The 27,342-nt window shown below is 36.7% G+C and overlaps 1 protein-coding gene across 1 annotated transcript in view; it reads left to right on the plus strand.

Moving 5' to 3' along the window:
- LOC306857605 (cell migration-inducing and hyaluronan-binding protein-like) overlaps window positions 1–27,342 on the plus strand; it is a 165,829-nt gene that overhangs the window by 63,189 nt on the left and 75,298 nt on the right. The window contains exons 3-11 of the mRNA XM_079397626.1: window positions 3,333–3,470; window positions 3,772–3,910; window positions 4,987–5,223; window positions 5,609–5,788; window positions 8,228–8,298; window positions 8,414–8,509; window positions 15,854–15,975; window positions 16,985–17,132; window positions 20,053–20,244. Of these exons, the coding sequence (XP_079253752.1) occupies window positions 3,333–3,470; window positions 3,772–3,910; window positions 4,987–5,223; window positions 5,609–5,788; window positions 8,228–8,298; window positions 8,414–8,509; window positions 15,854–15,975; window positions 16,985–17,132; window positions 20,053–20,244 (1,323 nt within the window). The remainder of the gene's footprint in view (window positions 1–3,332; window positions 3,471–3,771; window positions 3,911–4,986; window positions 5,224–5,608; window positions 5,789–8,227; window positions 8,299–8,413; window positions 8,510–15,853; window positions 15,976–16,984; window positions 17,133–20,052; window positions 20,245–27,342) is intronic.

Raw genomic sequence — 27,342 nt, forward strand, 5'->3', positions numbered from 1 at the left:
AAAACAATTAAGAATAAAAATATGAAAAAATATTTTGAAATAAAATTAAAATATGAAATAAAATTTAAAATAAATAAAATATTAAATAAAATTTATCTAAACTACAATAGTTCATTTTACTTTGAAAGCATATAGTATGCTTTGAATACAATAAAATTAATAAAATTAAATTAAATATAACGTTTCTTTGAACAATAGTTCATTGTAATTTGAAAGCATAATGTATACTTTGAATAAAATTATAAAATATATAAAAATTTACAATTAAAAATGGTATATAATGAAAAAAACTTTTATTCTTTTTAAGAAAGTATTTTTATTTTAGGAATACTTAAAATACAATTATAAACTAAAACAAAATAAAAAATATAAAAGTAAATTCCCTTTTTATCTTTAAAATAAAAGAGTTTATTCTTTGAAGGCGTGAAGTTCCAAATACTTGAGTTTCTGACATATTAACATAACCTTATGTTTTATAGCCTTAGTTGCATAATTTCTCTCCCCTAAAATTATTAGTTGCCCTTTCTCCCTGTCATCCCTCTGTTATCTGCTGTCACTTCACAGGCTGAATTGTGACACTGCCTGATGTACAGTATCAGAGATTAGCTAGCATGTGGCCGTCCAAAATATACCGACATCCTTTCAGTCTCATTTTAATCCGTCCTACAGAGAGAGCGACCGCATGACTAAGAGTCTTGTTACAGAAGAAGGCTCTTAGATTTAGTTTGCCAAACCCACAGAAGCCCTTTGAGAATTTTTTCCCACTGTGTTTCATTCTAGTCCACGAAACTCAGTTTTAAGCCAAAACCCAACAGCACAATCCATATCTTTACAGGCCCGTAAATGTAGTGCCTTTCTGCTCCTTTCAACTTTTCTCTGCAAAGTAGCTTTACTGTAATTTTACAAACCAAAGTTGCTTTCAGACCTTGTAGTTGGAAATGTGATTTGCAATTCTAAAAAGCAGCATGGCCTTCCACATTAAAAGTCAAAATGAATGTATTCTACAGTAGATGGTCATAATGGGTGCATGATTCAGTGCAATTGCCTGAATCTGTGCGAAAACATGTTTTATGTGCATTTAGAGTGAGATCACTCTTTTGGGTTTGTGGTATTTCCGGCAATGCCTTTGAGCTAGTGGATTCCTCTGGGAAAATATGCATTGGAACAGCTTTTTGTTAATGACACAAAGCGCGATGCTTTTTCACATGTTTTGCGGCATGGATTCTTTATATTGTAAAGGCTGGTGATGAAATTAATGTATCACTTCAGGACAGCTAGTTAGTGGTCACATAAAGGCATTTGTTTGAAATGACAGGCTGCTGTGTTTTCTTTGATTGTGTCGTTCTCTGAGACCTGAGCTCAGGATGAATGGGATAATTTATTAAAGGCACGCTTTATCTAATAGTTGCTTTGTTGTTCTTTCATTGCTGTCCCTTTAGTTAGCAACGCTTCCAGCTTTTTTGTGTTTTTTTAAAGAAAAAAGTTCATATTTTGTAAAATATATATATCCACATTGTGAAACTGATATTTTTGAAGTGTGTGGTTTTTAAACCTAGTAAACTGCCTATGAAAATAACTTTGTGACAAAAGTGAGAGAAATGGCGATAGTAATTACTTCTAAATGAATTGATAACAAAATATAGTGGAGCATTTGAGTGTTGTGTATGCAATCAAACATGTAGATGAGTTTGTTTCTTCATCTGAACAGATTTGGAGAAATTTAGGCATAATATCACCAATGGATCCTCTGCAGTGAATGGGTGCCGTCAGAATGAGAGTCCAAACAATTCACTGCAGAGGATCCATCGGTGAATGAGTGGTGCAATGCTAAATGTATCCAAATCTGTTCTGATGAACAAACCAACTCATCTACATCTTGGATGGCCTGAGAGTTGGTACATTTTCATAGATTTACATTTTTGGGTGATTTATGATTGCGTATGATCCCTTTATAATAGACCTCTGCACTACTGTTAGGTGACCCTCCACGTCAGCTGTCCACCCGAAGCAATGTTACAAGTAGCTGAAGTGAACCCTAATTATGAACTTTTATAATTGGTCTGATGCAAATCTCTCGCTCCCAGTAATTGACTGTATCCTCCAAAACATCTTCACAATGTGCTAGATTCATGATTTTTAATTGCAACTTGGGCTAGTACTCCCTTAGGTACTCCCTTAGGTTTTTTTATCTCTTTAATATCTCATCTGTTTGGCCCAGACAGCAATAAAATTAATTGAAGAGCAAATGGAGACTTTTGCTTAAGTCTTTTTCATGCTTCTCTTGAGAAAAAGACAATTTCTGATGATGTGCTATATTAGTTTATAATGTTTTATTAATTTAAATGAGTGTTATTTTACTATTATTGTATACTCTAATAGTAGCTTTTATTTTTTTGAATTAGCTTTTATTTTTATATTTTCTTTCATTTTATTAAGTATTTGTATTTTATGTATCTTTTTTTTATGTATTTCTTTTTTTCAGTTTTAGTGTTTTACTTCAAAATAATTATTTTATTATCTGCCTATCTATTTATTTATATAATGTAATTTTAATTCTGAGGGTAAACGCTATACTCAGCTATTTCTATTTCTGCTAAATTTCTGGAGAAAAACAAGTTTATACTTAAATGAACATAACTGATACCCCTTAGTCTGCTGAGCTATGAAACAGCAATAAGCCGTTCCTCTGGGTGATTATTACTGTCATTATTTTTGTTGCTGCATCTCAAGGCTTTGACTTTTTGTAACACAGAAGAAAATGCATTAGAATGCTCAGTGAAGCCCTTTACTCTCATTTCAAAGCAGAGATATGGAAATCCTCATGATGAAAGTTCTCAGCTGCTCTGGGTCTGGAGATGTGCCGTGTGTATTCAAATCAAGTGCATGGCTTCTCAGAGGTTTTTACAGCATTAAAGGGAAGAATGAGACTCTTTTAATATGTGATGACACTTAAAAGTCTGATTGCAGTCAGAAACATCCGCCTGCGGTTCAACCGCTGACTTCTATTTATCAACGCAATAATAGCAGATGAACTGAAGTCTAGACATCTAAGATATATAGGTCATTTCTGTTGACATTTTAAAATGTTTGTTTCATTTGAAGATTTTTACTTGTATCATATCGTATCATGAAGTTTTTTTCTTCTTGGAAAGGACATTTTGAGTTCTGAAAGTTATGTTTTCACAGTATGTTAAGCTTTTTAATCTCTGTAGCTCAAGGAAAGTTTTATTTTTCATTAAATTAGAATCTACTGAATAGGTGATTGTGCATTTCTGAACATACAGCATGAGTGCTGTTACTTATTCACATTTAAATGTCTATATCTTTTCCAGTTTGTCCAGATAAGCTGCCTGGACTACAACCCTGGACCCCCGGTCACAATGAAGCCCACAGAGTCACCATCGGTTACGGCCGCAAAGTCATCCTCACCTCATCCGCGACCGTCCATTCCATCGAGATCATCAACGGAGGTAGATCTTCCTAATAAAAGTCTTTCAAACATCTCCACAACATTAAAGTGCCATGAAGATTTACGTCCATCATGATGAAGGCAAAGCTTGACAAGAGCCTTGATAGGCTTAAATCAAAACACATTTCATCTCAGTGTCGTCCTGAGCGTGGAATACTTGATGGGGGAATTCCATCACATTCCGTGCCAGTAATAATCTTTTTGTTCTTTTAGAACTAGAATTAGAATTGGAAAACATCCTCACTGGTTGAAAATCAAGGGTGAAAGATCAGGACTGGCTTGATTTTGTTTGTTCTTTTTAGGGAAGCTTGTGATCGCTGATTCCAGTCGACCCATTTTTCTGCGGGCTAAGCACATCCTCATCGGGAGCAAGGGTGAACTTCACATCGGCAGTCCAGAATGCCCTTACAAAGGCAACCTCACCATCTCTCTCTTTGGCAGGTATGAATACAGGCTTTGAAATTGATGGACAGAAATGTTTTAAACCTGTAAATTCAAGCAGTCTTAAAGGATTTGGGCTAAATCCAGTATCGGTTAGCACCGTTAACACAGACTGCCATTCAATTCTTGACTGCAAATTTGAAATGGTCAAACCTTCCTGGAAGTTGAATGGTAATTTGAATCTTTGGAATGCTAATTTGAATCAAATGGAATTTGAATGCTAGAAAAAGAAATTTACTGAATTTTAATTCGGTACAGCCAATGCATCCTGGTAGATCCGCATGATTTTGGATAAAATTTTAATCTTTTTTTTTTTTCTGTTTAGAACAGCAATCACAATTTTCACACAAAATATCTGATTCACAACATTGTTGAATATTAGTATACTAAACAAATTAACAATTTACTGGAGCTTCTGACAAAATGTTCTTTGCTTCATTTAAAAAAAAAAATCATAAACATAAAAATATGGATGTATGTAATTCAAAAATGTAAATTAAAAGTTTACATTAAATATTTAGCTTACATTTTCCCAAACGTACTTAAACAAAAATATAATAGTGTGGACTTGACATCATTTGTCACTAGGGTGAAAGACAGCTAAAACATTAACATTATTTTTTTTTGCCATGTGAATATTTATTACTATAAACCGATTGATTGAACAAACTGGTTCAAAGAGTGATTCAATGACTCGCCCACAAAGTCACTTTTGTTTCATTCCTGAATAAATCAGCGATTTTGAACATATCTTATTAAATGATTCACTGATTGCAGTTTTTGCATTCATTGCTATATATTTTTCATATATATCAATATTTAGCCATTTATGGTCTGTGCATATATTACAATATTTTGAAAAATATACTCACTAGTTTTCCATATATGGAAATGTATTATTTAATACATCACATTATATTTTCCAATATATTCCCTTATATTTTTGTTTCGTAAGGGTAGCTGCTGACATGAAATTAAAAAAATAAATAAAAAGTAAATAAATATAGAATCACAATCCTTTGGCATCTTAAATCTGGAATTTAAAATGCATTCTCTTCAATTCTGTTTTGAAAAAGGTCTGATGACACCGAGGTCGAACACAGTTATTTTGGCCGCAAGTACATTGGTGTAGGAACCGGAGGAACCTTGGAGATTCACGGCAAAAAGAAGTTGTCTTGGACATTCCTGAACAAAACCCTCCATCCTGGGCAGGGTAATGAGAACAGCTACCGTTTCGAAAGGAGCTGGGGCAACAGAGGCATCATCATTCACGTTATCAACCCCAAGACTGGAGAGGTGCTGCATACTGATAGGTCAGTGGGACACCATCTCTCCTCCACATTTCTTGTTCTTAAAGTTCATTCCTAATTAATGCAGGCTTGCTTCTTGACAGATTAAAGCTTGTTACTTCAGTACATCATGTAAAACCAAGTAACTGATGGTTTTAATGTGCGGTTGGAATTAAAACGGTAATTACAAATCGACTGTAAAAACAAACAGTGCTTCCAAGTTGGCATCAACGCAGGCGATTGATCTACGACTATTTTTTCATCACAGAAATGAGCGTCTGTTATTGAATCACAGCCTTCAGAAAAATCATTCATACTCTGTATGCTTACTGGCTTCTGTAACGTTCCTTGACTGGTCTATGATTAATCTCCGTGACCCACTTTTACGCGTGTGTGTGTGTGTGTGTAGGTTTGACACATATAGGAGCAAGGACGAGAGCAGACGACTGGCCCAGTATGTAGACGAGGTGGAAACTGGGCAGATCTTGGCCATGGTGGTTAATGACGAAGGATCTAACAACCTGGAGGATCTGGCTAAAAAGGCTCTGACTAAGCTGGGTAGCCAACACTTCCATCGACTCGGATTCCGGTACTATGACCAGTTTCCAACTTTGCAATAGTTGCTTATCCATGTCTGGAATTTGCTTTAGCATTAGTTGAGAATTGGACACTGAATTTAGAGCAATTTGGTCCAGTCAAGTATCAGCTTGGCTGCGTTCACATTTTTCTCCTTGCATCGCTGCTGGTCTGAAACCAGTGAAATATATTTCTTGAAATAGCATCTAAATAAGTGGCAAACCCTGTTCCTGTAGTTCTACAAAACTCTAATAGAGCTTACAAACTAGAGGAAACTTTTATGGAGCATTTGATGGAAATGCATAAAATATGCCTGAAGGGTGTGGAAAAAAATAAAATAATAATACTTGCATAGCACCTTTTCTGCCTTCATACATAAAATGCTACTCAAAGTGCTTGACAGACTGGAATATAAAAAGGGGTAATAAAAAAAGAAAAATACAACACATAAAAATACAAAGCAAGCCAGTTTGAAATCATTAGCTGCAATTTATTCTGTTGCACAAAGGATTGTGTGCTATAATAGCCTAAAAAGCATGCAGATGCACATTATGAAAATCTACCAAAGTATACAATCTAATTCTAATCGCATACTATTTAGGATGGAATATAATGGAATTGGGATGCAACGCATGATTGGCTGGTTCAGGTGTGTTTGATTAGAGTTGGAACTGAATTTTGCAGCATGGTCCATCTCCAGGAACAGGGTTTGGGAAGCCCTTTCAGTTTATGGAATATAAATTGCATGAATTTATGAAGTCATTACTAGGAAATTACTAGAACGTTGCAAATGGACTGCAGATCGTTATGAATTAGGAATGAAAAATCACAGACTTTAATTTATAGCTGCATGCTCTCTCTGAACATCAACAATTGTCTCATTTAATTTTTCTTTCTCTTATGGGATTTTAGCAGAGACAAAGCTGATATTTAAATGAAACCGAAACCTCCATTAGGTCTCCTAAACTATGAAACATCAACCTCTGAGTGATTTTTTTTTTTTCTCAGGGTTGGTTAGGAAATCCTGCGGCTTGTGTGAATGAAATTGCTGTTTACATGAGTGAAGCTTGGCTGTGAGAATATTATCAGCATAGCTTTGACAGATAACAACTTTGGAGTAATTAAAATGTTTAATGAAACACCAAGCTACAATCCAGAATCTGTGCAACATGTGATGCCTGTGAAAGTAATTTGCTCCTAAACTTTACAATCGCTCACATTTAATTAATCCCACATAATGACTTATGTTTCCCACACACAAATCCAACCACATCAGGAGAAAAACTAAGTGAATAACCAACACTCTCTCCACCCTCAATACCACGACTGAGGTGCCCTTGAGCAAGGCACCGAACCCCCAACTGCTCCCTGGGCACCGCAGCATTGGCTGCCCACTGCTCCGGGTGTGTGTTCACTACTGTGTGTACACTTGGATGGGTTAAATGCAGAGCACAAATTCTGAGTATGTTTTTAATATTTTGTAATGGACCTGAGCTAACATTAATTAACAAACACTAGTATTTTTGTTAACTAATGTTAACCAAGGTTATTAAATACTTTAACATATGTATTGCTCTTTGTTAGTTAATTTTAGTTGTTAACGAATGGGACCTTATTGTAAACTATTACCAATTAAATACAACTATTTAATACAAAACATTTTTAAAAAATGTATTCAAAAATCAATTACATTTTGTTTTGCAATTTTTATTAGTTTATGTTTTCTAAAAGGTACAGCTATGTAATTTTAACTTTTTTTATTTTATTTATATTTTACACTTATACTTACACTGTTTACAATATACTGTATACACACACACATATATATATTTTCATATATACAGTATGTACATATATATACATATGTATATGCATACACATAGTTTAAATTTTTTTATTACAAGTTATTTATTGATTGATTGATTGATTTACTTATGTTTTCAGTTTTAGTTAATGATAACACCCCTGGCATTTACTGTTTCAGACTACTAACATGGGTCACATTTTTAAGGCCATGTTAACAAACTTACAGAGCAGAATCTATCTAAACAAAAAGTTGGACTTAGACTTTTGGCTTCTGAGAAAAAGAATTTCCTCCCGAAATATATACATTGTCACATGTGGTGGGCGTCGCGCTCCTGCTGGACAGATGGAGCAGGGACACCTCTTTGGCCTGTCAGTCTGGTCTAGCTGAAGAAAATTGTCCTGATGATGGTGTCAGTCAGGCTGCTTCTCTCAGAGTGGAGCAGGGGCTGATGGGAAACACTGGCGTTGTAATTACCAAGGCCTCTCTGAGAAGCGCGAGCCGCCAATCACACCTTAAGTCAACATCATTTACAGCAGTGAAAGTCAGAATGTTTGTCTAGGAGGGACAACTTATTCATGACTAAATCTTCTGACTTATTTGTCCCTCACACCCCTTGCTCTCTCTCCTGTGTGTGTTTCTCTGCAGGCATCCGTGGAGTTTTATTATAGTCAAAGGGGACACGTCCTCAGCGGTCGAGGATCATGCCGTCTATCAGGGTGAGCCTCTTTTGCCCACTTGTTTGCCCAGCGATGGAAAGCAAACAGCAGCTCAGAAAGGAAATATCTTGAAGGCGAGCTGATGCTGGAGTTTTGTGTGTGTTTGTGTGTTCAGGAACCAAGGCTTCATCTGAGGCCAGGAGCTCTAGGGTGTTTCACTCAGGTTATGGAGAGCATTTCACCATCACCACCATCAGTCAGTGGGTTCAAGGTACAAACACGCCTCATCACCTTCACTAAACACACACAATCATGACTCATTTTCAGGTTCGGGTTGGTTTATGCTGGTATCTAGCTGGTGGACCAGTAAAACTTAATGAAATAGTTCATTCAAATAATTTTTTTTTCATTTACTCACTCTGATGGTGTATTTTTTTCTTCAGTGGAGCACAACAGGAGGTTTAGAAGTATAGGGGCTGTTCACTTTCAAAATAGACCTGCATTTATCTGTGAACAATACTTTTATAAAGTATAAGGATGCATTAAATCGATCAAACATGACATTAAAGACATTTATAATGCTACAAAAAAAATATATTTTTAAAATGCTGTTCTTTTGAACTTTATTTCATCAAAAAATTCAGAAAACAAATTGTGTTTCCACAAAAATCTTCATGTTTTCATATGTATATATGTATATAATATTTTTCATTTATATTTTATTATATAAGAAATAAATATGTAAATTTATTAAAATCACATTGATATTCAAATCATAAAGAGAGAGTCAAATGTATATATTATTCTTTCATATAATAATAAAATATATTATTATTAACATTATATTTATATTCAATTAATCAATATATCAAAATATATTAGATTTTATTATATAATAAATAAATATAATATGTAAAATTATTAAAATTATATTCAATTCTTATATATAATTTAATATATTAAAATATATTTTATTACAAATAAACATTTAAATGTATTAAAATTATATTACTTTTAAATTCTATTAAATTAAAGTACAAAAATATAATACATGCATGTATTACAAATGTTTATATATTTTATATAGAATAAATAAAAATATTAGCATAATATACACTCAAAAGGCTTCTTCAAAAGGCTCTTCAAGCGATGCCATAGAAGATTTTTGGTTCCACAAAGAACCATTCAGTCAAAGGTTCTTTAAAGAACCCTCTCTTTCTTACCTTTTTGTAATCTGAAGAACCTTCTTTCACCACAAAAAAACTTTTATGAAACAGAAAGGTTCATCAGATGTTAAAGGTTCTTTATGGAACCATTTAGACAAAAAGGTTCTTCTATAGCATCGTGAAGCACCTTTTATTTTTAAGAGTGTAGACTGAAATGGACAAAAAGCACCATGAAAGTAGCAGATCAAAATGTCAGTCTGTTTCTCACAAAGTGATCACATGACTTCAGAAGACTCGTTCCATCATATATTGAATTTTAAAAAGATTGACTGACATTTTCCATCATGTTGACAGATTAGAATGGAGGTATTGGGCCTATTGCATTTCTCTACTTTAGTGACATTCTAACAGTCAAATATACTAGTGGATTAAAAATGAAGAAAAAGACACTCTGTGAAAATAAATGAGAGAAGATTTGAGGAGAGAAATAAGTGTAGTCGGTGGAATGACTCATGCGATATTGTTCATTAAATCTAAGGTCAATTTCACATTGTGAGAGCAGAGAAAAATTAAAAGGCCAAGAACCTGCAACTCAGCGGTTGGTGAAACTAAAAAAAGCTCTTGCAGAACAAGAACAATTTTTCCTGCAAGAGAAGATATCAGTGTCACATTAAAAATTCCAAGCGTTACAGTATTTTACAGATGGACAAAAATAGAACATGACAGGAAATGCACAACCCGGTGTGTCAAAGTGACGGATAATGATTATTTGTGGAACAACCTCTGGTCAGATGAGCTACTTTTATAGTGATTTCATGTTGAGTTCTTGTTCGTTTTGAAGCTTTGCATTATAAATCACACTCCACCTTTGAAATATCAAAAACCCAGCACAGACGTACTGTCTACCATCTCCTGTTGTGTCTCTTTCTCCTGAAAGAATGAATAATGCAGGGTTAGAATGACATGGAAATGGGGCAAACTAAACCTTTAACTAGTGTGGTCTTTCTTGTTGATGTCCTGCTGGTTAAGCAAGTTCTGGTGACCAGCTGTGCCAGCCTTTCCAGCAGGGTTTTATAAAAATGCCTGAAGCCATGTCTTAACCAGGCAATACGACAAAATCCAGCAACAAACAGTTGGTCTGAAAGAAAATGTAGAAGAACATAAAATCATAGCCAATTTCAATATATTCCCATATTTGATTTTAATGGGGTCATGAACTGCCTTTTTTTTATTAGTTTGTACTGTTCTCTGAGGTTCACTATAAATTTTATCAAGATTTTTACGTCAAAAAACATAATTTAGAAGTAATAGGCTATTTTCTGTCCTGTTTTGACCCCTCTTATCAGAATGCTCTGTTTGAATAGGTGTGGAGGATTGTAGACACTGAAGTAAACGGCCACTGCTGTGATTGGCTAACACTTATGTTTTACAGCCAACAGCTATGGATGAATGCTGCTGTTATTAAAGTCTGCTAGTTGGAAAGTCTGCTAGTTCACTTGCTTTGGTCTGGACCAAATACAATATTGATTTTATTTATTCTGGTGCCGTTTGCTTTCGCACTGCTCTTTTTGCAAGTGAACCAGAAATTGTAAACAAAAACACACGTGTGCTTAAGGTCATCCATTCATTGGTGCATCCATTCACCCGTACCAGATTTTATTTGGAAGCGGACCGAGACCAGCTCTTCAGCTGGGTCTCGGTACGGTTGTTTGGTTCGCACCCGAGTGCGATTGCTGTATTCACACCTGCCTACAAGATCTGCACCAAGGGGGGAAACGAACTTGAGTTTGAGTCAATCGAACCAAACAAGACAGGTGTAAATACACCCTTAAGATTAAAAACGCATAAATACTCAGTATATATCAAACAGTCTGTAAGTAGAGGAAAAGCAATAGTGATCATGTAATAAAAAGAGTTACTCACACTTGTGTTGAGACATTACTGTCAGATCCAGTATAGTTGCACATCGTCTTTTAGTTTCAATCTTTCTGAAAATCCCTCTTCGAATTGTGCCTTGTTTGTGAACGAATCCATGGTAAAATGAAGTGAACAAAGGAGCAAGTTCTTACTGACGTGGACTGGATCTTCATTAAAAATAAAGTTCATCCACTCTTTCCTAATGTTGGGATCAGAAGGAAGGCAATGCAAAGACTGTTTTTCCACAACTTGGCACTGCGTCTTGTTGTCTTTGGAGCCATTGTTATCGTTTGGTTTCTGGGTAGACCTGCACGTTCACCTCTCTCGTAAACACTACATGCACGAATCAGAGGGTGGGGCTAAACTGGCAGTGATGTAGAATCGGTGGGCGGGGCTAAACAGGCAGTGATGTTGAAGCAGGCATTGATTTTCCTCTGCAGAGGCGGTGTTTAGCCACACTATTATGTCATAAAGTGGCAAAAAGCTGTTGTTTTGGCAGACTGGCTTCAATACAAGCTGTTTTTAGACTAACAAGAAAATTTTGAGTTCTGAAATTTACAGGATGTTTTTATAGTACAATGACCACTTATATGTCAAAAGACCAAGGGAATTTTGATTTCTCAGTTCACAAGCCCTTTAAAATACATATAGACTACTGTTCAGATTTTTTAAAAATAAATCATTGCTTTTATTCAGCAAGGATGCATTAAATTGATCAAAAATGACAGTAAAGGCTTTTAGAATATTACAAAATATTTCTATTTCAAATAAATTCTGAACGTTCTATTCATCAAAGAATCCTGAAAATCAATGTATCACTGTTTCCACAAAAATATGAAGCAGCACAGCTATTTTCAAGATTGATAATAATCAGAAATGTCTCGTGAGCAGCAAATCAGCATATCTGAATGATTTCTGAAGGATCATGTGACACTGAAAATTCAGGAATAACATGGACGAGACAACAGCTGGTAAGGACTCACTGTTGCAAATCTTAATTAATTTCACAACAATCTTATTATAACTGTGCAGCATTCAGTTTTCTAAAAAAGATATAGTACAAAGTACAAGCATATTAAATAACACTAAAATTAATCTGGAAGAGTGTTCAGCCATATGATGCGTAAATGATGTTAAGCAGTGATCCAACATGATATATTTGGTTCCCCTCCACCTCCCATTTCTCGATAACCCTAAGAATCTCTCCCAATATCCCACAATCCTCGCTGCTGCTAGCTAATATCCGCATGGCATCTGTCTGTCCGCCTCCGAGTCCCAGCAGCTTAATTACCCAACCCAGCACTTACACATGTACATCCTCAACCATCGCCTCGATCGCAGTCGCACAAAATATCCCCATTCTGAAGATGCCATCTGTTTGTTCATCACCAAAGGGATAATTTAGTTAACAAGTGTGCAAGATCATATTATGGGCAGAGAATGAACTCATTTAGATGTAGAATTAAAGTCCTGCCTTATGATTACAGCGCACAGATGGGGAAAAGTGGGCGAAATTTATTCTGGAATTCTGGGAACAAGTTTGGGCCCATGAAATACCTTTAGCTTTGAGACCACTGATATGCTATTACACTCCTGAGAGTTAACTTTTATTGGATATACACTACTGTTTAAAAGTTTGGGGCTAGCAAGATTTGTTAATGTTTATGAAAAATGTGGGATTTATGTATGTAACAGGCTTCTTAAATAATATTTATAATAATAAATGTTTTTGTAAGAAGTCTCTTACGCTCACCAAGGCTGTTTATTTGATAAAAAATACAGCAGAAACTGAAATATTGTGAAATATTATTACAATAACTGTTTTCTATGTGAATATATTTTAAAATGTAATTTTTTTCCTGTGATGCAAAGCTGTATTTTCAGCATCAATACTGCAGTCTTCAGTGTCACATGATCCTTCAGAAATCATTCTAGTATGCTGATTTGATGCTCAAGAAACATTTCTGATTATTATCAATGTAGAAAACAGTCCACATGATTTTTTTCAGGATTCTTTGAGTAGAAAGTTTAAAAACATTTATTTAAATGAGAAATCTCTTGCAACATTATAAATGTCTTTATCTTCAGTTTTGATCATTTTAATACATTCTTGCTGAATTAAGGCTACTGGCTTTTCACAAGCCTTTTGCACCAGCTTCAGGAAATATGCCAACACAGGAAAGCCATCATCAAATCTTAATCAAAATATATATTGACCAGTATTTTTATTGTTACTATTGTATATGGTTGCTACATATAATACCATAAAACTCATTATATTGATATTATTTACTTATGTACATATACAGATTTTATTTTGGGGATGTTATAATCATATATATTCCGAGAATGTGTATACTGTGAATATTATATATGGTGTTATAGGTAACGTATTGCAATATCATGGGGAGGGGGAGGGGGAGGGGGGGTGCAGTGCAGAATGGGCGACGCCGACACTGTGAACGCATTAGCCTTGCACGTTCGCCAGATTCTAAATAGACATTGTTTACAAGTAATGCGGCGCATCCAATGCAACAAGACGTCAAATTGCTTTGTTACACTGTATTACTCTCGCATCAGCTGTTGTCTAAACAGTCACATCTACCCACATCAACACATCAAAAACGCTTTAAAAGTAGGGCTACATCCAGCTGACTTGAATGACTGCTGCGCACACGACAACCTCCATAACGTGTCGTTAATCAGGGTAGCTCAGAATTGGAGTAGTAGCCAGAACTCAGGGCAGAGCACCTGGCTTAAGTTAGGGGCTAATGATAAGGTTGCAACCTAAGTTGGCTATCTGAAATACTATATACTTACGTAGCAAGCTAAATGGTTAACTTTAGTTAGCAAGACGGTCAGACAATGCAGGAATTAACATTACAACTAGCTAACAATGTTAGATGGCTAGAAAATTTGCTATCTTGCTAACGGAAATTCCAGCATTGGATCCGCTTGTATTGCTTGCTATTAAGCATTTTGCTCGAAGCATAGGTTAACTGTATGAAAAAAAAAACGCTAACTTAGCTGACGTTATTTGACTTAAGCAAACAAATATCTGTTGTTTAGCTCCAAAAAGACTGATTTACCTTGAATTCAATTTCCATCAGAGTTTCCACATTAGGTCAGGTGTCTCTTGACAGGCGCGAACACAGATGGCAGTGTGTTTCAAGATCCTGAACCAAGCGCCGAGATTCCGATTGGTCCAGAAAAAATGTAATTTATAAGAATTGTCCAATAATGGCCTACATGGCACGCAAGCCCACCCCCACCTCCCTCTCTTGACAGGCGCGAGCTCAGTAGAGATTCCGATCGGCCCAGATGTCAATTAACGCAAGCCCCCCCCCCCCCCCCCTCCTAAAAAAAACTCTCCGGTTCTACACGATTCACGTGAATGACCCAATTGACAATAAAAGCGACAAGTTTGCAGGTATGTAATATATTAAGTCATTAATATTTTGCCCCATTTTTTTAATTAACATGTCTATGCCAACAACTTGTTTCGTCAACTTTCAAGAATACCACAGCATATTGGCCTTAAAGCTAATAGGCATGTGCATTACACATTTTAAGTGACAGTACAGTGCAACCCTAAGCATGGGAGTGATTTTGCAAGTAGTGGTTCACTTCATATTGTAACGGGGTGAGGAATCACACAACAAGGAAGGCAGGTTAAAGGCCCCGAAGGGTGGCTTTGAGGCGGTGTGAAGTGCAGGGAAGGGCAAAAAGGTCCTTGGGAGGAGTGCTCCAGTGCGGTGAGTGCTCTCTTCCTCCTTTCCCAGTGCTGAGTGTCCGTGTAGTGTTCAAGTGGGTCGGTCACATGCTGGTGTCTGTGGGAGAAATGAGATGGCGAGTTAGTGCTTGGTCTCATGGAGTCCTCTCTTTGTGTGTGGGGCTTGCGTGGCTTATCTAGCCCCCGCCTGATGAGCCACAGCTGTGACCGATCAGCCTGTGATGAGGATGTGCAGGTGTTCCTCGCTTGTTTCCAGGGCGACGCTGATGATCCTTCGGGACGCTCGTCACAATATACAGCACACACTACAGTATGCCACCAGTTCACTTCCCGCATGTTCATATACACAGTAAATTTTCCACCACAGTCTTGGAGTGGCTTCTGAGAGCTCTTTTGCATTGAAGGGCTCTTTTTAATTTGCCACAGCTCCTAATCATTTTCAAGTATCCCCCGAACAGCGCGAACACTTGAGATATGTACCCTGATCGCAGCGGAGAGTGAAGGAGGAACGTCTTTTCAATTGCATGACAGAGTCGTCTTTTTATTTTGTTTGGTTTGATTTTGAATGCAATGCAACAAAAGTAGGCTGAATTCCCTGTAGGTCTGGCAGTGCAGATGGCAAAACAGGGAGGGCGAACTGCAATTATCTCTGCATAAATAGGCTTTGACAGGCAGAATTGCAAAACAGGAAGATTAAATATGTAAATGAGACTAATATCTACACAGAGCCTGTCTGTCGGGCAATGCTGGAGGCGTGGCAGCTCTTTAATCGGTGTGTCTGTTTGTGTGGTTTTTTTAGAGGCCGAATGGACTGAATGGTTTGACCGCGATGACGAGAGGGGGTCAGGTGACTGGGAGAAACTGAGCGACCTCCACAAAGCTTTCCCAGAGCGTCTGTGCAGTAACCCTCTTGATATTGAGGTAAACATATGAATGCTAACTTACTAAATGCACTCTCTGAAAAAAGGTACAAAACTGTTACTAGGGTGGTACCTTTTCTCAAGCTACTTTTGAAGTACTAATAGGTACCTTTATGGTACTAATATGTACCTTTTAGCTTTTGTACCTTAGGGTACCACCCAAATTATAGCTCTTTACCATTTGTTTCTGAAAGTGTACCTACTGAATTATTAAATGCTTTTATTTTACATGTTATGTTATGGCTGATAATCAATATGGTGGTCAGTATTATTAAAAATGTTTTGCTTTGTTTTTAAACCACAAAATACTATTTATTGTAAGTGTAATCAGACATCAAAACCTTATGATGTTCAGTACAACAGAAACAATGAAATAGAATACATGTTTTGAATGTGAAAAAAAATATATATATTCAAATCTAACATTGGACTAACCAGACAAATAATAATTTAAAAATTCTATATATTGTGCATACTTAAATCACATCCTTTTGTACTCATTACACTATTATTCAAAAGTTTGGGATCATTTTAATGTTTTCATTTTAAGCCTCTTTTGCTCACCAAGGCTGCATTTATTTGATCAAAAATACAGTAAAAACCGTAAAATTTGGAAATATTATTAGAATTTAAATACTGTTTTCTATTTTAAAATGTAATTTATTCCTTTGATCAAAGCTGAATTTCAGCATCATTACTCCAGTCTTCAGTGTCACGTGATCCTTAAGAAATCATTCTAATATACTGATTTGCTGCTCAAGAAACTTAGTATCAATGTTGAAACTGTTGTATTGCTACTTAGTTTTTGTGAAAAGCATTCTTCAGGATTCTTTAACGAACAAAGTTCATTTGAAATAGAACTCTTTTGTAACATTATAAAGGTCTTGCCACTTTTAATAATTTTAATGTTGCCTTGTGAAATAAAATAATTGACCCAAACTTTTAAACGGTAGTGTATGTGAGAGAATGACTATTTCACTGTATTGTAAAATGTCTTCCTTTGCCTTCAGGCTGAAACTCTTGACGGCATCCCTGCCAACATGACAGGAGAAGTCTTCTCCAAGTTTGACAGAAACTATGGCTTTTTATGCCTCAACAAAGAGCAGGTGGATGGGATTTGCCACAACTACCGCGTGCGTTTCCTGTGCGGGAAGCTCGGTATGTTTGAAGCAGTCTGCTTTTGACTTCTGGAGAAACTCTTTTCTATCAGTTACTCATGTCACTCCAAACCTTTATAACTCTGTTCCAGAGAACACAATTGGAGATTTTAGGTATAATGTACCTCAAGCTGCTCTTTTGCATACAATCAAAGCGAATAGCAGCAGTATGCACATCTCTGTATGCATGGGGTCAAACGGCACAGCTGCTTACCTTTGTCTTAACAAACGTTTGGAAATGCAAACAATTATATATTTCCCACACTGTAAGTAAAATTAAGCATTACAACCTTATAATTAGCAGCACTGTGGAAATAGCAGCCTAATCCTAATCAGACAAATAATAATAAAAAAATATATAATATTGCTCTATATATTGTGTATTCTTAAATAAATCACATTCTTTTCCAGTTTTGGCAACCTTTTGTACACCAGGTTATTTTAGTATCAGTGAGTTACTATTTACAATATATATTTTAAATATATTTAAATTAATTTAAATATTTAATATTTTACTATTTTGAATCAGTTTTTATTTTTATATTTTCTGTTTTAATTTTAATGTTTTGTGTGTGATTTTGTTGTGTGTTTTTGTTATAGTTCATTTTTTATATGTATAGTAGCTTGTATTACTTTTTATTTCCATATTACTTTTAATTATTTTTGTTTTTTGTTTTGCTTTTGTTTTGTATTTTGTGCTTTGTTTTGCTTTGCTTTGTTTTTTTGTTTTTTGTTTTTTTTATGGTTTTAGTTGTTTTTAGTTTTCAGTTTCAGATTTTTCAGTTTTAGTTTTAGTTAACTATAATAACCCTGTTGATGCATTACACTACCGTTCAAAAGTTTGGGGTCGGTAAGATTTATAATTTTTTTATGATTTTGAAAGAAGTCTTTAAAGCTCACCAAGGCTGCAGTAATTTGATCTATACATATTTCCCATCTGTTTTATTCTGTTTAACAGCCATAACGTGTCTTTTTATTAAATTATTAGTGAATTATTAGGGAAGCTTTGAGCAGACAGACAGTTGTCTAAGGTGGCAGTGGCCTCTGGGACGGCGTGGGGACGTGTGCCACATATTTGGGGCAGTTTCTGAACCCACTTTGTTTGTCTCTGTCATTAAAAATGAATTGTCTTGGTGCTTATCTTTTTCCATTTATTTTGCCACCCCCGTCAGTGGATAAACCAAAAGCCAAAAATGGGTAGGATGGATGAAAAAAATGGTTCCGTACAGATGAAATCAAATGAATCAGATTGCAAGATTTAATAAAATAAAACATTATCTACATCCGTGCTTGACAGTTACTTGCACTGGAGACTTTCATCACTCATTAGCGACATTCACACCACTGCAGCTGCAAGCAGCGATATGACGTCTGTGGAAATCTTTTGTATTTATAGATTCATCAAAGAGGCATTATTTCTGTGCCTTTGATCCTTAATTTAGGTTTGGGCACTTATTTTATTTTAGTGTATTTTTGGGATAAGATTTTCTAAAATTATAAAAAAAAATTTATGGTATTTCTTTCCTTTTTGATTGATAAAGTCCTGTCCTGGCCTGTCCCGTCCCATCTTTAATTTTCTTAAATGTCCTGCTTTAGCTCAGAAACACAACAAACCATATAATTCACGGAATCTGATAAGACGTTGAAGTTGAATTTCAGAAGTAATTTCTGTCAAAAGTAAGGAGAATTGGTAAAAACGTCCCTTATAAGTGATTTGTGATAAGTAATATAAGTTTAATAATATAAAAATAAGGCCTCTCAGACAATTTCTGCTAAATGTCAGCTGTTTACAAACTTGGACTCTTCCACTTATTGAATAAAGTGTGCACTTTGCAGCCTACATTTAGACAAAAATGGATGAGAAAGCTTCAGAATTATACTTCCAACTCTACTTTCCACGTTGATTTTGCACCAAAACTGACACTTTATTGTCAATCAAGTTAAACTGCTTTCAAAGATTGCAGGTCCACATCCCATAAGTGACACATTTTAGCGCTACTTCTGTCAATGATTTTAACAGAACTGCCTAGAGAACTGGATTCTTCATTCACATGTTTCAGGGTTTTATTTTCCCAAAATGGTTCGGAACATCTTGTTTATTGGTTGACATTGGTTTGTGTTTATCCAAACCACTGTCTGTCTGAAAATTCAGCCCAGGCTAGTTGATAATATGCCATTCAAGTAATTGCAAACATGCTGCCACGTAGCTTGAAAGTTTCTCATGCTGATTACAAGTAAATTCTTCATCTGGTTGTTTTTGCTTTGAAAGACATTTTGAAAAATTCTTGTCACATTGTGGCCATTATGTGAACTTATTTTATGCATTTTCTCATGCATAACAAGGAATGCAGGCTAAAAATATGATTAATCATAGTTTCAAAATGCATTACTTCAGATTTAATGTGTTCAGTTCCTCTTTTAGAGGATAAAAATACATAAAAGATGTCCTAGCAACCGTAAGAACATGAGTTTGACTCTTAAGAAACGCATATGAAAAGTATTGCTTGAATTAACTGCAAGATGCTTTGGATAAAAGCACATGCCAAATGCATAAATGTAAGAATAATGTTCTCATTAACGTTAGCATGTAAAATACGGCTGTGTCATCATGTAACCTTGTGTCTCACAGTGGATTTGATTTATGAGTAAAATTGGTTTTAGGGGATCATCTATCATTCATTTAATTACAAACGAGATCGTAAGATCTTGGTTCAGGAGAAACATTTATGTCGGCTTTTGACTGGTCATGCATAAAAATACAATATGAAATTAAATGCAGCTCATGTACACGTGTGTTTCATGCATCTTTAATGGCTCTCAGATCAGATTAGACTAACAATGCATATAAATCTTTATATAGGGCATGACAGTTATTGACCATATGTGCATGCTAAATATGTGTGCATTGTGTCCTTCAACAGTGCGTCCACAGGCCTCCATCTCCATAGACACCTTGTCTAACTGCAGTATTCTGGAGCTCGCGGATGAACCTCAGGGTTGGACATTTGGTGACAGGATCGTGGTGGCCAGCACAGATTACTCCATGCACCAGGCTGAGGAGTTCAGCATCTTGCCCTGTCCTTCTTGCACGAGGAACCAGATCAAAGTGGAAGGTCAGTTATAGCTTTGAAATGCCTCACTAAAAGTGTAAAGCAATGCTGAATTTTAGGTCACTGCTGTCCATTAACTGCATCGAATGTGCCACCCACATTTAATGGTCGGCTGATATATTGCCATGGCCAATATATCGGTTGACATTTGGGATTTTTGAATTATCGCATCGGCTGATAAGTTTTTCTATTAGGCAGATGCGTTGGAAGCGGGACATTTATTTTGACAGTTCTGAGAACACCAGCAACTTAGTGCATTGAGCTCACAATCTCTGCATTCATTTACTGTTTCTGTTTAACAGTTATGATATTAAATTATAAGACAGAACTGTCAATCAAAAAAAGTAAACGTGTACTGAAAGGTTTTATGGCGTTTGCTTTCTATTTATGGAAGCTTGTTTCCACCACGGGATAAATAATAATAATAACTTTTTTGATAATTCTGACTTTTTTCCCCTCACAATTGTGAGATACAAACACAGAATTGCGATATGTTGTCAGAATTGTGAGCGATAAACTCGTAATTGCATGAAAAAAAATCGAATTGTGAGATAAAAAGTTGAAATTACCTTTAAATTAAACAAGTAAAAGAAAACATTCAAAATTCTGAGAAAAAGTCAAAATTGTGAGATGTAAAAATAAAAAATAATGGTTCATTTTACAGATTTTTTTATGACTCAGTTTTCATGAATGAATCAATTTTAATGAATCGATTTTCAAATTATTATGTGAATGTATAAATATGTAGAATAAATAGAAATTACGTTTTAGGATTTGTTATGTATGTGCTTTTATTATCTTTAAATTAAATTGTGTGATATCATATATATCAACTTTGTATTAGCCGTCAACCACCCTGCTCTCTAACGATTAAAATTTGAATTTGACCACTACCCACTTTAGTTCCTCTAGGTAGCACATTTATGTATAGATACCCTGTTCAAAAAAACATGTTTTGTTAACAGATTCTATGCAGTGAGTAAACAGAACTCACAGTTCCAAATTATTTGCTGATTTTAATGAGTAAACTTTGCATTAGCTAGCACCACTAATAATTACAAGTACCTACACAAAATAATTCTACACGTTGTTGATTAGTCTTACTCAGCACTTACATAAATACACAGAAACAGGGATGTTGGAGTGTGAAGTGTGGCTGAAATAACAGCTAGCTGATTGCCGTCTTTGTCTGTGACACTTCAGTACTGTCAACAGGATTTCATCATGGCAATACACAGAAACTAGGTGATTGGAGGCATTAGATACAATTTTGCATCAGAGAAAATGTAGAGTTCCAGCAGTTAGAAAAAAACATTTCCTCACAGGCACAAAAGTGTTTGAATTTCAAATAAACGCCTTGTAAAAATCCCTTCATCCTCATTCTCCAGGAGTTTGGAATGTCTTACATCAGATTCAGGAAAGCACATCACTCTCAAAAGTGAAGATGACTGTTCTGTAGAACTTTGAGGCTGAAGTGTGTGTGTATGTGACTTTTCGTTCTGATGTTTAAAGCTGACCTGTGTTTATTTCCCTTTGGTTTAATTCTATTCAGTAATTTTACTCAACAATGGCTGACGTTCAGAGCCTGCGGAAAGCACCTCTTCTGTTGAATTCCATTAAATGTTTTTCCTGCTACACCTCCTGATTTTAATGCTAAAATAATTTTCTCCAAAATTAGATGTAGCGCATCAGTGGACTGCAATTTCAGCAACCACCAATTCAATTGGATCGATGCCTGTGAAGTCTAGCTGGACCTTTTGTCAAGCTATTTAATAGGCTCTGTTTCAAAATCTCTTGAGCCGCCTACATAGACAGCATTTTAATGCGTCATAGACGTGCTTCATATGCACCATTTGGTATTGACTTTGTATTGAACCTGGAATATTTCTTTAATATTTAGAATAAGAAACATAATGGTGGGTAAAATGATTGAAAAGGAGAATAAATCATTTTTCATTCAATTCCTGTGATCAAAGCTGAATTTTCAGCATCATTACTCAAGTCTTCAGTGTCACATGATCCTTGAGAAATCTTTCTAATATGCTGATTTGCTGCTCAAGAATTATTAGAAATTGTTGAAATCAATAGTGCCGTTTCATATTTTTGTGGAAACTATGATCCATTTTTTAAGGCGGATTTACTGAATAGAAAGTTCAGAAATAGAAGTTTTTTGAAGAATGTTTTCAGAAAAGAAGACTTTTTTGTAACATTATAAATGTCTTTACTGTCACTTTAAAGCAATTTAATTCAGTTTTGCTGAATAAAAGCATTACCTTCTTTAAAAAAAAAAAACAGTTTATACTTCTCAGAGTATGACAGCTTTAGCTTGTAACCGTAGGCAGTAAGCAGCGATTCAGCTCCAGTATATGTTTTGAAGCCGAGCCATGGTTTTTGCTTTGCTTGAGGTCATTGTGCTGCTGGAGGATGATTTTGACCTGAACGCCTTTCTCTGGTTGCTGACCTGCTGGTTGGTTCAGAATGGTGTTTTGTGGGTGGTTTGATTTGCACTAAATATAGTACTTCACTTTCAGACCAGAATGCTCCGAGTTAGTGCCATCAGACTGCAAAAGATTGCTGGTTTTGTCAGATGTCGTGTAACAAACTTCAGGTTTGACTTAATGTTAGCCTCTCCCAGAAGTCAGTTCTTTCTAGCCACTCTCAACGAGAATATCTTTTAAAGTGTTGGAACGATGGGTGATGTCGAGATAGTTTCTCTCATTTCATCCAATATGCTTTGCGCTTCTGTCAGGGTTGTATAGCTGCTGTCTTCTTAATTTCTTTAACAATTGCTCCTCTTGTTCAGTTGCTCAATTTGGTAGGATGGTCTGATCTTAGATGCCATTTTTTTTCCATTTTGGTACAATGAGCATCACAGTGCTCAAAGGAAGAGCCAAAATGATAACAATCATTTTCTTTGCCCCCCCCCCCCCCCCCCCCCCCCCAATAACTTAATTTCGAAGTTACGCAAGCTGCTTGTTTTTCTTTGTGTGGTGAAGAACAATTGAGAACAATTGAATATGGATTGGATGATAAAGGAAGACAGGTGCCTAATGCATAATGCATTGATTAAGGATGTTTGTTTTTGTAGGCTAAACAAAGTTGTTGGGTTTGGTTATGGTTAGCAGATCCAGTTGAGATGCTCTGCTTTACTTATTTAGCTTGGCCTAATCTCTCAAGAAAACTTCACCTAGAAGTATTTTTTTATGATTTTTATATGAAATGCAACTTTGAAGACATCTTAATACTCTATCTAGGGCTGCACAATTTAGGGAAAAAATGGCAAAATTGCAAATGTATATATTTTTTATTTTTTTATTTATTTAATTTTTTATTTTAAAGATGCTGTTTGTTTGTAGGCCTTCACAATTTGGCCAATTTATATATGAACATACTGTACATACATACATCCATACATACATGATTATAATTACTACATAAAAATATCAAATAAATAAGAAATATTACTATTGTAATATTTCACTGTACAATTAGTTTAAAAAATACAATCATTTTACAGAATACATGTAAAACTGCAATTATGGCAGTCTCAAGTTCTTCATTTTTAAATTGTCAAATCATAATTAAACTTACTTTGGCTGAAAACCACTGGACGCACCTCACTCTAAAACATGCATATATTTATTAAATCACAACCTATAATAATCACACTAAGCAATATAACGATTTCAATTTTATTTCGATTAATCATGCTGCCCTAACTCTTATCTAATTTTAACATTGCTGAGGTTTCTGCAGGAATTCTCCAGGAATCCCATTTGGATACACCTTATGACTTTGCAGCTCAGCAGAATGAGAAATCGGTGGATGCTTTCTAACGGCACTGTTTTGAAAAACTATCAATGCCAAGGAAGATTAAATAGTTCTCAGCACAATATTGACACTGATTTTCAGCTGGTTTATTGTGGTGAAGACAGAGATATGTGCTAGCAAACCTTCTCTCGGTCACAGCAGAGAATCGGTGACTGCAGGATTCAAATACTTACTTATACTTAGTCATTTGGCAAACGCTTTTATCCAAAGCGACTTACAGTTGAGGAATACAAAAAGCGATTCATCTTGAAGAGGCAATCAGACAGAGGAAGTGCTTGTAACACCAAGTCTCAGTCATTGTTCAAATAAGTACAAGCTAGTAAGTGGAGAGAAAGATAGAGGGAAAGAGTTTTATTTTTTATTTCTGTTTGAGTTTAGGATTTAGTCAAGTAGTCAAGTAGTGCCGAAAGAGATGAGTTTTCAGTTGTTGCTTGAAGATTGACAGGGATCCAGCGTTCCGGATTGGGGTGGGAAGATTATTCCACCAGCCAGGAATGGTGAACGAGAATGTTCTGGAGAGTGATTTTGAGCCTCTCTGTGATGGTACCACAAGGCGTCGCTCACTAGCAGATCTCAAACTTCTGGAGGGGATGTATGTTCGTAATAGTGAGTGGAAGTAGGAGGGTGCTGAGCCTGTGGTAGTTCTGTACGCAAGCATCAGTGTCTTGAACTGGATGCAAGCTGCCACTGGTAGCCAGTGCAAGGAGATGAAGAGAGGTGTAACATGGGCTCTTTTGGGCTCGTTGAAGACCAGTCGTGCCGCTGCATTCTGAATCATTTGTAGAGGTTTGATTGAGTTTGATGGCAGACCAGCCAGAAGAGCATTGCAGTAGTCCAGTCTAGAAACGACAAGGGCCTGGACAAGAAGTTGTGCAGCATGCTCTGTCAGAAAGGGCCTGATCTTTCTGATGTTGTGTAGTGCAAACCTGCAGGATCGAGCAGTCTTTGCAATGTGCTCTTTGAAGGTCAGCTGGTCATCAAAGATTACACCAAGATTTCTGACCGAAGTTGATGGGGTAATCATTGATGAGCCTAACTGAATCGTGAAGATTCACTCTCTGCTGAGAGGAGAGGCGCTTTTGTTTCTGAAGCAGAGTCTTGATTCCTCCTAAGATTTCTTGCTCATCAAACCTGCCATCTAGGGATTTTTTCCCCTGGCACAGTCACCTTTGGCTCACTCACTGCTGGTATTGAAGCACTATTTTCTGGTTTGAAACAATGGCTGAAAATGCTGCTTCTCGGGTACACTGTAAAACTGAACAATGGTTGTAGACCCTTAAAAATTACTGTTTTGTTCTGAATTTTTATTCAGAATGTCGTAAGTAATACATTTAAATTAAATAAAACCCATAAACAAGTCCATAAGAAACATGTTTTTAGGTTATTTGAAGGCACAAAGACAAGATTCAAATGCCTTAATCAGGTTAATTTGTGGCTATTTAAAAAGATCTATCGGTGTTAAAATGTGTATAGATGTCCAATTATTTATATATATATATATATATATATATATATATATATATTGTGGCGGGAGGAGCCAACGACAGACACAGTGGGCGTGGCGTCAAGCCTCGGAGAGGTTTTTATTAAACAATATTTAAAATAAAGTGTCCAAAGGGGGAAAAGTGTCCAAAATAAACAGGGATCTGGTGTCCTCGTTGTGCTGCGGGGCTCGTGAAGGAGGGCAGTGTTCAGGGGGGAAGGGTCCAGGTAAGGGGCGGAGTCCGGCGGCCGCACGCGCTCCCGTCTGGAGGTCCCGGGGCGCGGGTGACGGCGGCTTCTGTGGCGGCTTCGTCCAACTCCTTCATCCCCGGGTGCTCGACGGGATTCCACGGCCCGGCGTCCTTGCCCGACGGCCGTATCGCGGGTGCAGTGTCGGCCGGACTGCGGGTCCGGCCGCTCGCGTCTCTGACGGCGGCAGGTAGTTCCCTCTACGCTCCCTTTCCTGGACCCACGAGGACACCAGCGTGCATGCACGGGGAAGAGACCGGTCTCCCGAGGAGAGGCGCGCTCGGCGTTTAAACGGCGGCGGTGATGAGGCTCCATTCACGTCAGGTGCGCCTCATCACACGCCGCCAGCCCTGCGTGTTCAGCGCCCCTCCTCTCTCACACACCCACTCCCGTCGGGAGCCTGGTGAAGGGCGGCGAATACGGGACGGGGTGGTGATGATGGACAGGGGGGAGGCAGCCGACTCGTCACAATATATACATATATATACACAAACAATAAATAGCACTGAATGTCTGCGCTCAGTTTCAGATCCGTGCAGACTGCATTTATAGTTAGTTAGACGTGTAACCAACATGAAAACCAGAGAGGTGTCTATGGGTGAAAAACGAGCAATTGTGAAGCTGAGAGAAGATCAATCAAACCATTGCACAAACACTGGCAATAGCAAGTACAACCATTTGGAATCTCCTGAGGAAGAAAGAAGCCACTGGTGCACTAAGTAACACACTTCAAACGGGTAGATCAAGGAAAACATCTGCAGTTGATGACAGAAACATTGTGACAGCTGTAAAGAAAGACCCTAAAACAACTGTTAGTGACATCAGCAACAACCTCCAGAGGGCAGGAGTGAAGGTATCACAATCTACTGTTCGCAGAAGACTTCATGAACAAAAGTACAGAGGCTACACCAGAATATGCAAACCACTCATTAGCAAGAAGAATAGGAGACAAGACTGGAAAATTCTGGGACAAGGTTTTATGGACTGATTTTATGGACCAAAGTGATGGAAAGGCTAAAGTTTGGAGAAAGAAAGGATCTGCTCATGATCCCAAACATACAAGCTCATCTGAAACACAGATGTACATTATAGTACACATTACACAAGTAATGTAATGGCTTGGGCTTTCATCGCTTCTTCTGGGACAGGCTCATTAATCTTCATTAATGATGTAACACATGATGGCAGCAGCCAAATTAACTCCGAAGTCTACAGAAATATTTTGTCTGACAATTTACAGAAAGATGCAACCAAACTGATTGGGAGATCCTTCATCATGCAGCAAGATAATGACCCAAAACATAGTGCCAAAACAACAAAGGAGTTCATCAGGAGCAAGAAGTGGAAGGTTTTAGACTGGCCAGGTCCATCTCCACACTTAAACCCTGTAGAGTATGCATTTTACCTGCTAAAGACGAGACTGAAGGGGGTAACCCCCCAAAACTGAAAGAGGCTGCGGTGAAACCTGGAAAAGCATCACAAAAGAAGAATGCAAAAGTTTGGTGATGTCAATGGGTCACAGGCTTGATGCAGTTATTG

This window comes from Barbus barbus, assembly GCF_936440315.1.
Source record: "Barbus barbus genome assembly, chromosome: 1".
NCBI classification, from domain to species: Eukaryota; Metazoa; Chordata; class Actinopteri; order Cypriniformes; family Cyprinidae; genus Barbus; species Barbus barbus.